The 15,463-nt window shown below is 51.4% G+C and overlaps 2 protein-coding genes across 6 annotated transcripts; both read left to right on the forward strand.

Moving 5' to 3' along the window:
• The first annotated feature begins 7 nt into the window (after positions 1 to 7).
• On the forward strand, positions 8 to 6,042 carry Klhdc3 (kelch domain containing 3). Of its 2 annotated transcripts, XM_036166977.1 has the most exons (12): positions 8 to 230; positions 1,438 to 1,592; positions 2,139 to 2,351; positions 2,524 to 2,700; positions 2,824 to 2,939; positions 3,071 to 3,142; positions 3,259 to 3,472; positions 3,546 to 3,632; positions 3,765 to 3,873; positions 3,974 to 4,047; positions 4,157 to 4,235; positions 5,443 to 6,038. In XM_036166977.1, the coding sequence occupies exons 3-12, from the start codon at positions 2,198 to 2,200 to the stop codon at positions 5,507 to 5,509; spliced, it is 1,149 nt and encodes a 382-aa protein (XP_036022870.1). In that variant the 5' UTR covers positions 8 to 230; positions 1,438 to 1,592; positions 2,139 to 2,197; the 3' UTR covers positions 5,510 to 6,038. The 2 variants fall into 2 exon arrangements, with proteins under 2 accessions (XP_036022870.1, XP_036022871.1); XM_036166978.1 differs by lacking the exon at positions 1,438 to 1,592 and having other exon boundaries at positions 5,443 to 6,042.
• A 70-nt stretch (positions 6,043 to 6,112) lies between these two features.
• On the forward strand, positions 6,113 to 12,185 carry Rrp36 (ribosomal RNA processing 36). 4 transcript variants are annotated; one of them, XM_036166979.1, is made up of 7 exons: positions 6,113 to 6,366; positions 7,629 to 7,770; positions 7,900 to 7,966; positions 8,049 to 8,153; positions 9,852 to 9,926; positions 10,014 to 10,131; positions 11,701 to 12,182. In XM_036166979.1, exons 1-7 carry the CDS (start codon positions 6,279 to 6,281, stop codon positions 11,835 to 11,837), a joined length of 732 nt encoding a protein of 243 aa, XP_036022872.1. In that variant the 5' UTR covers positions 6,113 to 6,278; the 3' UTR covers positions 11,838 to 12,182. The 4 variants fall into 4 exon arrangements, with proteins under 4 accessions (XP_036022872.1, XP_036022873.1, XP_036022876.1 ...); XM_036166980.1 differs by having other exon boundaries at positions 7,632 to 7,770; XM_036166983.1 differs by having other exon boundaries at positions 9,797 to 9,926; positions 11,701 to 11,764.
• Positions 12,186 to 15,463: the final 3,278 nt, after the last annotated feature.

The raw sequence follows: 15,463 nt of genomic DNA on the forward strand, positions 1-15,463 counted from the left end.
ATGCGCACCCGCCCCCAGCCTACCGGCCCTGAGGTAACTTGTGGACTACAAGTCCCTGAAGGCGTCAGGCCCAGGGTTCCCACTGCACGTGCGCGTCCTGCTGCCCGCCGGAAGGACGAAGCCTGGCAGTGTTTATCTCGTTGGGGACCGAGGAATCGGTTGGCGCGCAACGGGTTCTAGGCTGCCAGCAGCGCGAGGACCCGCGGCCCCACCCCGGCCCGGCCTGGCAGGTAGCCTGGGATGGGGTGAAGGATGAGAAAAATTGGAGGGTCCGGCGACGCCCATGCCTGCCGCGGAGCCGCGGGGGAGGGGCTGAGAAGGATGAGATGGGGGGGGGGAGGGAGCTAGGGGGATGCTGGGAAAGAGGAGTGTTAATGGGCAGCGAAAGGTTTGGGGGAGATGGTTTGGGGCGGGTGGGAGAGACCTGGTGACTGGAGGAGGCGCTGAAAGAAACCGGCCCAGTGGGTTCTGAAGAGAATCAGGACGCTGAGCATAATGGCAGGGGGAGGGGGCGGGCTGGGCGGTGGGGGAGGGGCGGCGGGCAAGGTGGGGGCGGAACTGCCCAGCTCCGGGTGTCCGCGGAAGGTTGGAGACGTGGCGCTGGAGGGTGCGGAGACCCCTGCGGTTCGCACCCCTGCGGTTCACTGGGTTGACAGTCTCATCTGTGTGCATTTTCATTTTATCTGGACCCCTCAACGGAGAGTGAAAGCAGGGAGAGGAGAGGGGAGGTCCCCCCTTCTTTTTGGGGGGGAGCCAGGGTCTCACTGTGTAGCTCGGGCTGGCCTTGGTCTCGTAGACGTCCCCCAGCCGCCCCAGTGATGAGACTAAAGGCCACGCCTGCCTTGGATGTCCGTTCTTAAGTAGAACCTGCTTTCTCCGACAAGCACTGACTGAAGAGCAGCAGTGATGAAGTGAGGGCTTCTGGCCGCTGCTGGTTCAAGTGTAGGCTTGGGGAGGTCGGGTGGGTAGTAGTGACAAGCCAAGTGAAAGACGCGTCGTGGCCTGCAAGGGGACTGGTGGGTTTGGTTGCTTTTTTTTTTTTTGGCCTGAGGTTGAGCCTGTTTTTTCTCTGCACCAAGGCTTTTTGAATGGGGAGCAGATGATCCGCCCAAGCCCAGCAGATGTCTCCTGGCAAAGGCATTGCCAGTTGCTAAAGGATTTACCTGAAAGAGCCCTCCAATGAACCCATTATCACTAGGCTTGCAAGCTGGCTATGGCTCCTCTCATGCTTGGGGCCTTTGTCCTGCCCAAAGGCATTTTTGCTTCCCTCCTCTTCCCTGTGTGCACCCGCACCCATCCCTCCTTTAGAGACATAACGGGAAGAGCTGTTGAAAGGGGCTTGTTCTCTAAGGATAGTAAGGTTGGGAAAGTGGGGAGGGAGAAAACTCCTCTCCCCTCCCCCAACCCGCAATGTACACATAACCTTTGTGGCTTAAGTTTCTAGTCCTGGCAGCATACGAGAGCCACAGCTGTCAAAGAAACTCCTCCTGCCTGTGGGCACCCTGGGTGACCCCAGGGACAACGGATCAGCTTGACAAGAACTCTCTGTGAGGGGCTAATCAACCATGGTTACATGGAGTTCCCTGTCCTAGGTAGGGACACTTCCATTCTAAAAACCTAAAAGCTTTTTTTTCCTTTAAAGCACCGTGCCAGCTTTCAGAGGACTGGCTGGGGCTGGCTGTGCTATTAATAGCTGGGAGCTTTGGAGATCCCTACCTTTAAGAGGTGGAGGGAGATTCTTAGAGAGGCGGCAGTAAACAGAGCCAGAAGCAAGAGCACCCAGTGTGGGCAAAGGGCTTGGAGACGGGGTGGGGGGCTTGGAGCTTCTTCCCAGCCAGGGACGGGGTGGAGTTGACGTGAGTAGGGGGTAATCATGGTCACCAGCTTCTGAGCTGGCAGTCAGGTTAAGGTGGCCCCACCCTTCACTGTGGGAGAACACAGGGCCAGGGCTAGCTTCTTGACCTCTGCAGCTCCCCTGGGCCAGGGCCAGCCACCTGAGCTGTGACTAGTGTCCCTGTAGAGGGGTGGTGTGGGAGGGCCACTGGGGTGACACTGGAGGCAAAGACTGCTCCTGGGCAGCCACAGTGAGCTGAGCAGAAGCCTTGTCTGAGGAACCCGTGGCCCTGACTTGTGTACAGGTAGCAGAGGCAGCAGGCCGTGCCGGGGGGGCATGTTCCTGTAACCTGTGGCCCAGGGGATGTTACGGTGGACAGTGCATCTGGAGGGCGGGCCACGCAGGGTGAACCATGCTGCAGTGGCTGTTGGGCACCGAGTGTACTCCTTCGGGGGTTACTGCTCTGGAGAGGACTACGAGACACTACGGCAGATAGATGTGCACATTTTCAATGCTGGTAAGCCGGCTCTGGTGCCTTTCTTGGGTTCCTACATCGGGGAGGTAGTGGGCACCTGAATGAAGTTCGATGGTGGTCTCTGTGGCCAGGGAGGGTTGGATGAGAATGTCTGGTTTGGGATAAGGTGGCAACCTGGAGGGAGGTTCCCAGGCTGATAGAGCTGTGCCCACAGTGTCCTTGCGTTGGACAAAGCTGCCCCCAGTGAGGCCTGCCGTCCGAGGCCAGGCTCCTGTTGTACCCTATATGCGGTATGGACACTCAACCGTCCTCATCGATGACACGGTCTTCCTTTGGGGTGGGCGCAATGACACTGAAGGGGCCTGCAACGTACTCTATGCCTTTGATGTCAGTGAGTACGGGTCTCATGATGCCGTGGGGCTGGGAAAGGGGGTTTGGGGAATACTGGAGAAGGGAAGGCCAGAATTAAGATGAGCGTGTCAGCTGACCTATGTACTCTTTCCTCTTTCAAAAGATACTCACAAGTGGTCTACACCCCGAGTATCAGGAACAGTTCCTGGGGCCCGGGATGGACATTCAGCTTGTGTCCTGGGCAAGATCATGTATATTTTTGGGGGATATGAGCAGCTGGTAAGTCTGGAAAAACCTACAGTTTTATACCAAAAAGAAGAGAGGGAAGTTTAGCTTGGTGGAACAGAAGACTTTGGAAGGATAGTCAAGAGTAACCATCGACACCTGTTTTCCCTTCTTTCATCACTCAGGCAGACTGCTTTTCCAATGACATTCACAAGCTGGATACCAGCACCATGACATGGACCCTTGTTTGCACAAAGGTCTGTCCTTTGTTCTGTTAGATCCCCACCCGTCACTGAAATCCTAGGAAGCTCAGTTAGCCTCCCCTCCGTGAGCCCATGTTGACTCTCGTCCCCGTCTCTCTGCTCTTGGCTAGGGCAACCCTGCACGCTGGCGGGACTTCCATTCAGCCACGATGCTGGGCACTCACATGTACGTCTTTGGGGGCCGTGCTGACCGCTTTGGGCCATTTCATTCCAACAACGAGATTTACTGCAATCGCATACGAGTCTTTGACACCAGAACTGAGGCCTGGCTCGACTGTCCACACACTCCGGTGCTGCCTGAGGGGCGCAGGAGCCATTCAGCCTGTGAGTGCCTGTTACTTTCTCGTGGACCCCCTGTGCAGCCCCATCCACTCTTGACATGTCTCTGCCCTTCCAGTCGGCTACAATGGGGAGCTGTACATCTTTGGTGGTTACAATGCAAGGCTGAACCGGCACTTCCATGACCTCTGGAAGTTTAACCCTGGTAAAGAGCATTACCCTTGGGGAGGGACAAGGAACAGTTGAGGTGGGAGGAAGAGAGTGACGCTGAGGGCCGGGGCGGGCTGTGTGATGTCTAGGTTGGCCAGGTGTGGAACCTCTATGAACTTGTCTTCAGGGTCCTTCACCTGGAAGAAGATTGAGCCCAAGGGGAAAGGGCCGTGCCCCCGCCGGCGCCAGTGCTGCTGCATTGTTGGGGATAAGATTGTCCTCTTTGGGGGTACCAGGTGAGGAGAGGGGAGGGCTCGGGAAATGGGGGAGGTATCTGAGCAAGGGGGCCTTGTGGGTAGTTCTCCCACCCACGTTTTCCTCTTCCCGTCTGTACAGCCCCTCTCCTGAGGAAGGCCTGGGAGATGAGTTTGACCTCATAGATCACTCTGACTTACACATCCTGGACTTTAGTAAGTACTCATTCCTGAAGTGGCTCCTCCTGTCAAGTTGTCTGGCGCTGGGTGGTGACCAAGGGGGCCTTTGCTCTGCTCTGACTGCTCCTCGACTCTTGCATTAAAGGCCCTAGTCTGAAGACTCTGTGCAAACTGGCCGTGATTCAGTATAACCTGGACCAGTCCTGTTTGCCCCATGACATCAGGTAAAGCAAGTGGTAGCAGAAGAGGGGTTGGTTGAGGGTGAGTGCCTGCACAGGTGTGATGAGCTCAGTCTCAACATGCAGAAGACAGACACTTTTTTTGTTGGAGATGAAGTTTCTGTGAAGAACAAGGGAGGCAGAGGTGACATCATGTGACAGCTATTAGCTCTATGGAAAAAAAACTTTTGAGTTTTTTGAGCCATGCTCAGAAGAAGCTCTGCTTCCTTGTGCAGTTGTTTGTTTGTTTTATTTTGGTGATATATTGAGAGAGGCTGAATAAATTCATGGTTAACTGCAAAATAGAAAGTTGAAGAGTCTCTGGACCCCCAGTTCCAGAATCGAGGGAGGTCCTTGGTTTCCTGTCTCTGAATTCAAGTATTGAGTTCAAATGAAGCACCAAATGTCACTCCACGTAAATCGGTCCGTTCTGAGACAGTCCCTACTCCTTGAGCCAGCCAGCTTTCTTACTTGCTGAGGTCTGTGTGTCCTTGGGTGACACAGAGCTGATGATGGGTGACCTGATGCCCAGGCTGGCTCTAGATTGACACAGGTGCCAGTACCTTAATCCTGAGTACATGGCTTAGTGTCTTAGTATAAGAAGGAGTATTTCCTAGGTCTTTGTAGAATGAAAGAATTGTTGAGGGTTGGGGATTTAGCTCAGCGCAAGGCCCTGGGTTCAATCCTCAGCTCAAAAAAAAAAAACAAAACAACAACAACAAAAAGAATTGTTGGAAGCATAATTTAACTTGGTGGGGTGAGTGGGAAAGGCTTTAAGTCCTAAAGTTTAGGGAGAGCAGGAGGTATGAATCACAACCTTGAAATAATGGAAATACTTCTTTTTGTTAGTATATGAGCAAGAATGGGTGCTCCTGTGGGGTGAGGGAGAAGGGCTTTTGGGCTGGGTCTCTGCAGAGCAGGAGAGGTATGCTGGAATGTTTACTGAGATGGGTACACATAATCCAGGTGCTTGGATTCAGGAATCTGTGTAAACATAAACAGGAAATCCGCAAGAGCTTGGAGGTGGATGAGTAGGTGGCGTTGGATTTAGTGGTGGGTGGGATCTGGTGGTTAAACCCAAAAGGGCTGTGAGGAAGAGAGGTCGCTGTGGGAAATTGGAGGGGCTGCTGTGTTCCTGGCTTTGTCCAAGGAATTCCGGGCTTGCCATAGAGACCACCTCTTCTGTCTTCTCTGCCCATCGCTGGCCTTCCAGGTGGGAGCTCAATGCCATGACTACCAACAGCAATATCAGCCGCCCCATTGTCTCCTCCCACGGATAGGAAGACGGTTCCGCTGCCTCCCCTCCTGAGCCTGCTGTCTTCATTGCCCCGCCTCACCTGCCTGCCCCTTGGACCCTGGACTCAGTATACCTCCACGTGGAGTTGATGGACTAGAGGTGTTTTCTGTGCTGTGAATTCAGTGGGGAGTTGTTGGGGGAGGCCGTTCTCCTCCTCCCTTGGGCCGAGGGCCCCTTCCCTTGGTGCTCTGTTCCCATCCACCTCCCTCCACTGCTCCTGGGCCAGTGCTCGCACCCAGGCCCGCTGGGTAGCCAGGCTATGCTGGCAAGGGACAGGAATGGGGAGGAGAAGCCAGCAGTATCCGGAGCCTCAGGAGCTTCCCCTCCCCGTGACCATCCCTCTCCCTGCTTGAGCATCTGCCCGGGAGCTGAGAGGAGCCTCAGCTGTTGGCATGAGCCCCCTCCCTCCCCCGGCCCCCGGGGTGGGGACCAACCGACAGCTTCGCTCATCCCTGAGCTGCTGCTGTACCCCCAAGATCGGCCAGCTCTGATTTTATAAAACGTAAAGCCTCTAAACGTGTCACGTTTCTGGGGACTAGGGTGGAGACGCTGAGGGCCGCCCTTCAGGTTCTGGCTTCGCAGCCTGGCGTTGGGACCCGAAGGCACCGAGTTCCTAGTCCACCCGAGACGCGAGGTGGGACGGCTTCAGAGCAGGGCCCTCGCCACATTGGCTGCGGCTGCCGGAAGGGGTGGGGCTTGGGAGGGCGCAGTGAGCGGAAGTGGTGTCTTCCGCCTTCCGCGCTACGCAAAACATGCCGAAGCGTGCTGATACTAGGGCTGGGGCCCAAGGTTCCCGCGGAGCCGAGCAGACCCGGAGCGTGGCAGGCGGCCGGCAGCAGGGTGAGGGCCTGGGCCTGGCGGGAGTGCGCGACCTTGGGCTGCGGGAACGGAAGGCCACCCTAAGCGCCGCAGTTCAGTGGAGGGTGAGAGGGAGCACTTCCGGCATGAAGGCTGAGGGAAGTTTCTTGGTTCTGGTTTCTTTAGAACGTGTCGGCAGGGGTACGCGGAGGGTGTCTCCAGGTGTAGCTCGGGTTAATTTCGAACTCGGCAGCCCTGCCTCACAAGTGCGAGGATTGTAGGCATAAGCCTCCGTCCAGCCCAGGCCTGAGTCGAGCCCTAGCAGTAGGGGGAGGGTTCTTCCCGGGTGTCACAAATTGGGCTTTTAGTGAGCCATGTGAAGGCACTTGGAGATAAAGAGTAATCAAGCAGCAAAGCACAAAGTTCGTCCTCGGCCATTTAAGAACAGGTGTTTAGAATCGGGCGTCGGAGGCGCACGCCTTTAATCCCAGCACCTGGGAGGCAGAGGCAGGCGGATCTCTGAGTTCAAGACCAACCTGGTCTACCGAGCGAGTTCCAGGACAGCCACGGCTACACAGAGAAACCCTGTATCTTAAAAAAAAAAAGTGTTTGGCCAGGCAGGATAGCACACTGCAGCACTACTCCCAGCTCTCAGGAGGCAGAGGCAACCACATTTGGGTGCGCACCAAACTAGCCATGTCTCCATATTGAATTCTAGGCTAGCAAAATAGACGCCATTGGAGAGTTTTTAGTTCAGAGATGACCTGATAATTACCACAACGAGTGATAGAATTAGATTTCTTTTTAGATTGCAAAAGAAATGGGCTGTGGATTGATTGACCTCTGTCCCTAGAACAAGATGAGATGTCAAGTAGCCAAAATAGTTGGAGAGTTGGATATTAGTGTAGCACCATTACAGGGTAGCACCATTACAACCTGTACTGCCTAGCAACTGTAAAAATGATTGCTGTGATGGAGAATGTTGGAAAGGATGGGGGTAGGTAGGATGAGTCTCTGCTGTGTATCTTGGGTGTGTGTGTGTGTGTGTGTGTGTGTGTGTGTGTGTGTGTGTATGTATGTGTATGTATGTGTGTGTGTGTATGTGTACACGAACTACAGTGAGGATGTAGAGGTCAGGACTCTAGCAAGTCCGTTCTCTACCTAAACCGTGGTGACTCCAGGCTCTAACTCCAGTGGTCAGGCCTGGCAGCACGGTCCTTCCTCTGCTGAACCATCTCTAGCCTGACTAAGTCTTTCCTGCTGTTGGGAGGTACTGACCCGAGTGGTATGACCTTTCTCTCCAGCAGACACATCTGACATGTCATTTGAGGAGCTGTTGGAGTTACAGAGCCAAGGGGGACCCAAGGCATACAAACAGTTGGTAGCTGGAAGGAGCACTCAGAAGCAAAGCCCCAGACAACCTGTGTGTGTTGCAGATAAGCACCGGTGAGAAACTTGCCCTCAGAGCCAAAAGAAACCTAGGACCTTGACTAGATGTCTGTTTTCTTGGGTGGGAAGATGCCAGTCTTTGCCCAAGACTGTAGTGCACTTACCTGACCTTTCATTTCTCCTTAGGCCTCTGGAGATGTCAGCCAAAGTCCGGGTACCGTTCTTACGTCAGGTTGTTCCCATCAGTAAAAAGGTGAGGAAAGGGCAGGGGGCAGCACTTTCTTAAAAGAGGGAGGCTAGACAAGCTGTCTGTATTCTTTCTTCTCTTTCCAAAGCTAGCCCGGGACCCCCGCTTTGATGATCTCTCAGGGGAATATAACCCTGAGGTATTTGACAAAACTTACCAATTCCTGAATGATATCCGAGCCAAGGAGAAAGAGGTATGCAACATGAAACTGGTCTATCCGCTCTTGGAGGGTGGGAACTGGAGCACGTGTTGGACAGTCAGGAAGAGGAGAGGGAATGCAGATTGGCAGTAGATCTTTTTGCGGTTAGTTGGCTTCATCAATTTTGTGACCGTGTGATCAAGTTGCTTAGTTCCCTTTGCTTTGGTTATTTTTAAATGAATATGTTTTTTAAGTTGATACATAGTATTTACTAATATTTGTGGGGCAGGATGGCATTTCAGTCTGTGTATTTAGTGTTTACTGATCAAGGAAATTGCCATAGGTATCACTTCTCACATTGAATCATTTCTTTGTGTTAGAAACAGTCAAAATCCTTCTATTGGCTATTCTGAAATACTCAGTTAAGCTAGGCTTAACAACACATATCTATAATCTCAGCTACTTTGGCAGAAAGCAGGAAAACAGAATTTGAGGCTACCCTGGGCCGTGAGACCTCATCTCCCTCCCCTCCAAAAAAGAAGAGTGAACAAAATAGTGGATTCAGTTACTTGTCAACCATAGTTATCTGATGTACTACCAAACCCTGGGAATCCTCCTCCGTATCCAGTGCGTCCCCTGCTAGTTAACTAGTTCTCTGCCCCCATCCCCCTCCCTTCACATGCTCTCATAGTCACTGTTCTTTACTTCTTTGAAACTGACTATGATATCTGCATATAAGAATACAAGACTTGCAGGGCAGTGGTGCACACCTTTAATCCCTCCACTCAGGAGGCAGAGGCAGGTGGATCTCTGAGTTCAAGACCAGCCTGGGCTACAGAGTGATTTCCAGGACAGTCAGGACTATAAAGAGAAACCCTGTCTCAAAAATCCAAACCAACCAACCAAACAAAAAGAACATATGATAACTGTCTTTCTGTTCCTGATTAAACTTAAGGTAATGTTGCTTCAGTATTTATTTGGTGTGTGTAGGTCTGCGTGTGTCGTCACCCTTTGTGTATGGAGGTCAGAGGATAACTTGCCAGTTTCAGCTCTCTTCAACTGTGTGGGTTCCAGGGATCCAACTCAGGCCATCAGGCTTGTGTGTCAAGTGCCTTTACTCCCTGAGCCATTTTACCAGCTTTGCTTTCGTTTGCTCGTTTCCTTCCTTCCTTCCTTCCTTTCTTTGTGTTTTTGAGACATGTAGCTCTGGCTCTCCTGGAATTCACGATGTAGACAAAACTGGTCTTAAACTCACGGATCCTCCTGCCTCTGCCTCCCAAGCGCTGGGATCAAAGGTGTGTGCCACCACGCCTGGCTTCTTTAGTTTTCTAACCACAAAAAGGATAAAAAGGGATAAAAATGTGGCTCAGTGGCTAAGTATTGCAAGCATGAGCGCCTGAATCCAAATTTCCAAAACGCGCATAAAAAGCTTGGTATGATCATCTGTAACCCCAGGGCCTCTCTCCATTTGAATATGTGCATATACACATATAGCCCCACAATTATTTTAAAATGAGAGAGAGAGAGAGAGAGAGAGAGAGAGAGAGAGAGAGAGAGAGAAATGGCTAGTAAGAGAAAGAAAGGCCCGGGGCTGGGAGCTACAGCTCAGTGCTAGAATATATCTTTAGTTCCGTGCTGGCTCCTCAGACACCACATACATTGTTGTTTCATGTTAACTCATGTGAACCTTTTCTAAGGGTGCTTGGCACAGAATGTTAACTATGTTAACTATACTCTTCGTTTTCCGTGGAGCTCGTGAGGAAGCAGTTGAAGAAGCACCACTCAGGGGAGGAGCACGAGAAGCTGCTGCAGCTGCTTCAGCGGATGGTGGGTTCTGGTGGCAGGGGTGAGCGGGGACGGTGGTGAGTCGCAGCCGCCCTGCTCACACACCCACTTTTCACCTTGGGTCCTCAGGAACAGCAAGACGAGGCACAACAGGGGCGGAGGCAGCAGCGGGAGCTGCACCTCGCCCTGAAGCAGGAGCGGCGGGCTCTAGCACAGCAGGGCCATCGGCCCTACTTCCTGAAGAAATGTGAGTGGGGCCAAGCACCTGAAAAGCCTGTATGCAAGAGGACAGGTTTATGGCTGGGTGTAGTACCAGCATCCAGGAGCTCCTTTGAGGAAGGACCTATGGTAACTTGTAGGCATCAGGAAGAGTAGGGAAGTGCTACTTGTGATCAGTCTTGTATCTGAAATTAGATGATGTTTGTGGGTGGTTGGGGTGTGGCTTAGTTGGTAGAGTGCTTGCCTAGCATTTAGTAAGCTCCAGGTTTGGTCCCTGGCACCACATCAAACAAGAATAGAGGCGGATGCTTGCAGTCTCAGCACTTGGGGATGGGAAGGTAAAGGTTATCCTTGGATATGTAGAAGTGGAGACTGATCTGGACTATAGTCCCTGCCCACCCCCCCCCCCCAAAAGAAACAAAACCAAAGTCAGTGGCGGTCACCTCTCTCCATCTCACTGCATCAGTGACAGTCACTTCTCCCTCTGTCTCACTGCATCAGTGACAGTCACTTCTCCCTCTGTCTCACTGCATCAGTGACGGTCACTTCTCCCTCTGTCTCACTGCATCAGTGACAGTCACTTCTCCCTCTGTCTCACTGCATCAGTGACGGTCACTTCTCCCTCTGTCTCACTGCATCAGTGACGGTCACTTCTCTCTCTGTCTCACTGCATCAGCGACGGTCACTTCTCTCTCTCACTGCATCAGTGACAGTCACCTCTCTCTCCATCTCACTGCATCAGTGATGGTCACTTCTCCTTCTGTCTCACTGCATCAGTGACAGTCACCTCTCTCTCTCTGTCTCACTGCATCAGTGATGGTCACCTCTCTCTCTCTGTCTCACTGTATCAGTGACGGTCACTTCTCCCTCTGTCTCACTGTATCAGTGACAGTCCCCTCTCTCTCTCACTGCATCAGTGATGGTCACCTCTCTCTCTCCCTCTCACTGTATCAGTGACGGTCACTTCTCCCTCTGTCTCACTGTATCAGTGACAGTCCCCTCTCTCCCTCTCACTGCATCAGTGACGGTCACTTCTCCCTCTGTCTCACTGCATCAGTGACAGTCACTTCTCTCTCCCTCTCACTGCATCTCCACTTATTAAATGCCCGTCTTGGTTCAGATGAGTAATACTTGAGTCATAAAAAGTAGTTAGCTTAGAGGCCAGGCTTGGTAGGGCACACCTTTAATCCTAGCTCTTGGAGCAGGGGCACTCAGATCTCTTAAGAGTTTGAGCCCAGCCTGGTCTACATAGTGAGTTCCAGGTCAGGCTAGGCTACAAAGTAAGACCCTGTCAGAGAAAAAAAAAGGAAGGAAGGAAGAAAGAAAAAGTCCGTTTAGGCAGGGCTGTTAGATAGCTCAGTGGTAGTACACTTGCCTCTCATGAGCAAAGCCCTGGCATCAGTTCCTAACACAAGGGGAAATGAAGTTGGCTCACTGGGCTGGGCTGTAGCTCATTAGTTGAGCCCTTGCCTAGCATTCATGAAGCCCATATCCCTGGCGCACAGCCCAGCATGCGGGACTTAGTCCCGATGGGGGACTAAGAAGGAAGGTCTCTTTATCCTTCGCTCACCAGCTTGCTTCCTTTTTTTTTATTTAGCTGAGCAGCGCCAGTTGGCCCTAGCTGAGAAGTTCAAGGAGCTGAAACGCAGCAAGAAGCTGGAGAGTTTCTTGAGTCGAAAGAGGCGCCGGAATGCAGGCAAGGACAGGAAGCATCTCCCTTTGAGCAATGAGTAGGAAGAAACTGTCCCAGGGAGACCTGGGTCTGTGGGACAGATCTGGGGTTGGCCAGCTCTGGTTCTTCCCTACTCAAAGGCAAACCTCACAACTGCCCCTCAACTGGGCTGCTCAGAAGACTGGCCTGCTCTGGGACCGTGCCAGGGCTGAACAGCAACAGGAGCTCCGCCCTCCATCAAGACACACTGCCTTTCTTGATCTGGTTCATCATGTTCTCATGCCCTCCTGCCATCCTTTCCTTAGGTCAGGGGTTCAAAAGAAAAGGGGCACGGCCGTGTTCCCGGCTCCAGGGCAAGACTTTGCATAAGAACCACTCTGAAAACATGCTTGTTACTCATTGCTTGACTCTGGTTGGTCGTTGTTGTTTTAAGTTGTTTTTAATTATGTGTATGTATCTGTGTATAGGTATGTGCATACAAATGCAGAGACCTTTGGAGGGCCAGAAGCATTGGTTTCCCCCTGGAGCTAGAATTATAAGTGGTTGTGAGCGTCCTGTGTTGGTACTGGGTACCAAATTTTAGTCCTCTGCAAGAATAGAACACACTTGATCACTGAGCCATCTCTACAGCCCCCCCCCCCTTTATTTATTTATTTTTATTTTATTGGTGTTTTGCCTGTATCTGTGTGAGGGTGTTAGATCTTGGAGTTACAGACAGTTGTGAGCTGCCGTATAGATGCTGGGAATTGAACCTCAGTCCTCTGGAAGAGCAGTCAGTGCTCTTTTTTTTTTTGTTTGTTTTATTTTGTTTTTTGAGACAGGGTTTCTCTGTGTAGCTTTGTACCTTTCCTGGAACTCACTCTGTAGTCCAGGCTGGCCTTAAACTCACAGAGATCCGCCTGCCTCTGCCTCCCAGTGCTGGGATTAAAGGCCAAGTGTGCCACCACCACCCGGCTCCATTGTTTTTAAAGGAAGACTTAGAACTACATTTTAGTGGGCTGTGTGTGTGTGTCTACAATGTGAGGATTCAGATCGAGCCCTCCTCCATCTTAAATCTAGGCCCTGAAAAGATGTCTAAAGTGTAACTCAGCCCTACAATTACTTGATTTTCGATAGAGTGGGATGTTGAGGGTACTATATTAGTCAGTGTTTTTCATTCATACACCTGAGAGGAGATTTCAGTCCATGGCCACTGGCCTCCCTTGCTTCTGCTAGTGAGGCAGAGCATTGGCTACAGCAGTGTGTCTTGCTTCATGGTAGGATTATGGGTATGTGCTATCACACCCATCCTCAGGACATGTTTTTTGTTTGTTGTTTGTTTGTTTTCTCCTCAACTCAGAGACCCATCTTCCTCTGCCTCCCCAGGGCTGGGATCAAAGGTGTGCACCACCACACCTGGCCTCAGCCTGCTTTCTTACACCAAGAGAGACTACCCACAATGAGCTGGGCCCTCTTAATATCAATCATCAGTCAGGACAATGCCCCACAGACTTGCCTGAAGGCCAGTCCTATGGAGGCATTTTCTCAATTAAGGTTCCTTCTCAGAAGACCCAACTGTGTCAAGGCCACATAAAAACTAGCCTGTACAGTGGATGCTCCTCTTAAGGCCTAGAATAGATTGTTTTTGTTCAATTGAGATTTTTCAGATAAGAATAACCATTTAGGATTTGTTTTTTGTTTTTAATTTTTTTTTTTTTTTTTTGAGCTGAGGATCGAACCCAGGGCCTTGCGCTTGCTAGGCAAGCACTCTACCACTGAGCTAAATCCCCAACCCTTCCTGGTTTTTTGAGACAGGGTTTCTCTGTGTAGCTTTGGAGCCTTTCCTGGAACTCACTCTGTAGCCTAGGCTGGTCTCGAACTCAGAGATCTGCCTGCCTCAGCCTCCCGAGTGCTGGGGTTAAAGGTGTGCACCACCATTGCGTGGTGAGTTTTTGTTTTTTGGTCCTTTACTATCTTTCTAAAAGATGGATGAGCTGAGAATTTTATTTAATTTTAAAGATGTATTTACTTAATTTGTAGTGTTATGCCTGCATGTATGCCTGCAGGCCAGAAGAGGGCACCAGATCTCATTACAGATGGTTGTGAGTCACCTTGTGTTGCTGGAAATTGAACTCAGGACCTCCGGATGACCTCCGGATGAGCAGCCAGTGCTCTTAACTACTGAGCCATCTCCAGCCCCTGAGAATTTTAAATTTTAATTTTAAGAATTATTTTATGGGTGTGGGTATATTGCCTTCATTTGTGTATATATGCCTTGGGGCTCACAGAGGCCAGAAGAGGGCATCAGATTCCCCAGAGCTGGAGTTACAGGTGATTGTGAGCTACCATATGGGTGCTAGAAATCAAATCTGGATCCTCTGGAAGAGCAAACTGTTCCTAACTGTTGAGCCATCTTTCCGGTCCCTGTGTATCTGTGACTGGGAGCTGGGGGGACTGAGTCCTCAACCAGGTGTGGGGACATAAGCAATCATAACTCTTCCCTGAGTCACCATTAGAAGTGAAGCACCTGTCTGCCTTCCAGGAATGAGTGATCCAGAGGAATAGGCTCATGCCTGGTCAGGTTATCCTTGGAGTCAGACTTGATGCTCTTGATAGAAGCAAATCAACTAGGCTGTGTACTTAGGAGGGTTGTGAGCTGTGTGATTAGGAGGACCAGCAATTCAGGAGGAGTCAGTCATCGAGGGATTTTAAGACCAACGCAAGTGTGTGTGTTTGGGGGACTTCCTACGTGGAATGAACTTGAGACACAGCAGAATGGTAGTGTCCTCCCCAGCAGGAATCTAATACCCAATGTGTGTGTGTGTGTGTGTGTGTGTGTGTGTGTGTTGGTGAGGTGAGCAGCGCTATGCCCCTGGGGCTGAGTCTAATGAGTATGCCAGAGTTCCTGGGGCAGCGGCAGTGCTGGGAAACCGAGGCCTAGCCTCTGCTGTAGTGTGTGCAGGCTTGGCTACCAGGGCCCAGAGAGGGACAGAGCTTTGCCAGAGCTGAAGTGCATGCTCTGGGCATATGCTGTACTCTTGTAATCCCAGCATAGGGGGATTACAGAGGCTGAGCTGAGTTCAAGGTCAGCCCAAGCAGGGTACTGAAGTTCTAGGGCAACCTGGGCTAACATTGCAAAGTTGTGTCCCAAAATAGGACTTGGGCCATTAAAAAGCCATGATCTCAGGGCTATAGAAATAGCTCAGTGGTTAAGAGCACTGGCTGTTCTTCCAGAGGTCCTGAGTTCAATTCCCAGCACCCACATGGCAGCTCACAACTGTCTGTAACTCTAGTTCCAGAGCTTCTAACACCCTCATACAGACATACCTGCAGGCAAACACCAATGGGTATAAAATAATTTTTTTTTTTTTTTTCTTCGAGACAGGGTTTCTCTGTAGCTTTGGAGCCTGTCCTGGACTAGCTCTGTAGACCAGGCTGGCCTCGAACTCACAGAGATCCACCTGCCTCTGCCTCCCGAGTGCTGGGATTACAGGCGTGCGCCACCACTGCCTGGCGGAAATTATGTATTTTTAAAAAGCCATGGTCTCTGCTTTGAAAGAGGAGAGCTCCCAGGTGACAAATGACTACCCCCATGTACTCAGAGCCCGCTGATCTGGCCTTCCTGGGCACTTGTGGGCTAACAGACCAAAGGTGTCATGGGACCTGTACAGCAAAGCAAGCTAGCGTTCTGGTCCGCTAGAGCTCCACA

Source organism: Onychomys torridus, chromosome 18, assembly GCF_903995425.1.
Source record: "Onychomys torridus chromosome 18, mOncTor1.1, whole genome shotgun sequence".
Lineage (NCBI taxonomy): Eukaryota > Metazoa > Chordata > Mammalia > Rodentia > Cricetidae > Onychomys > Onychomys torridus.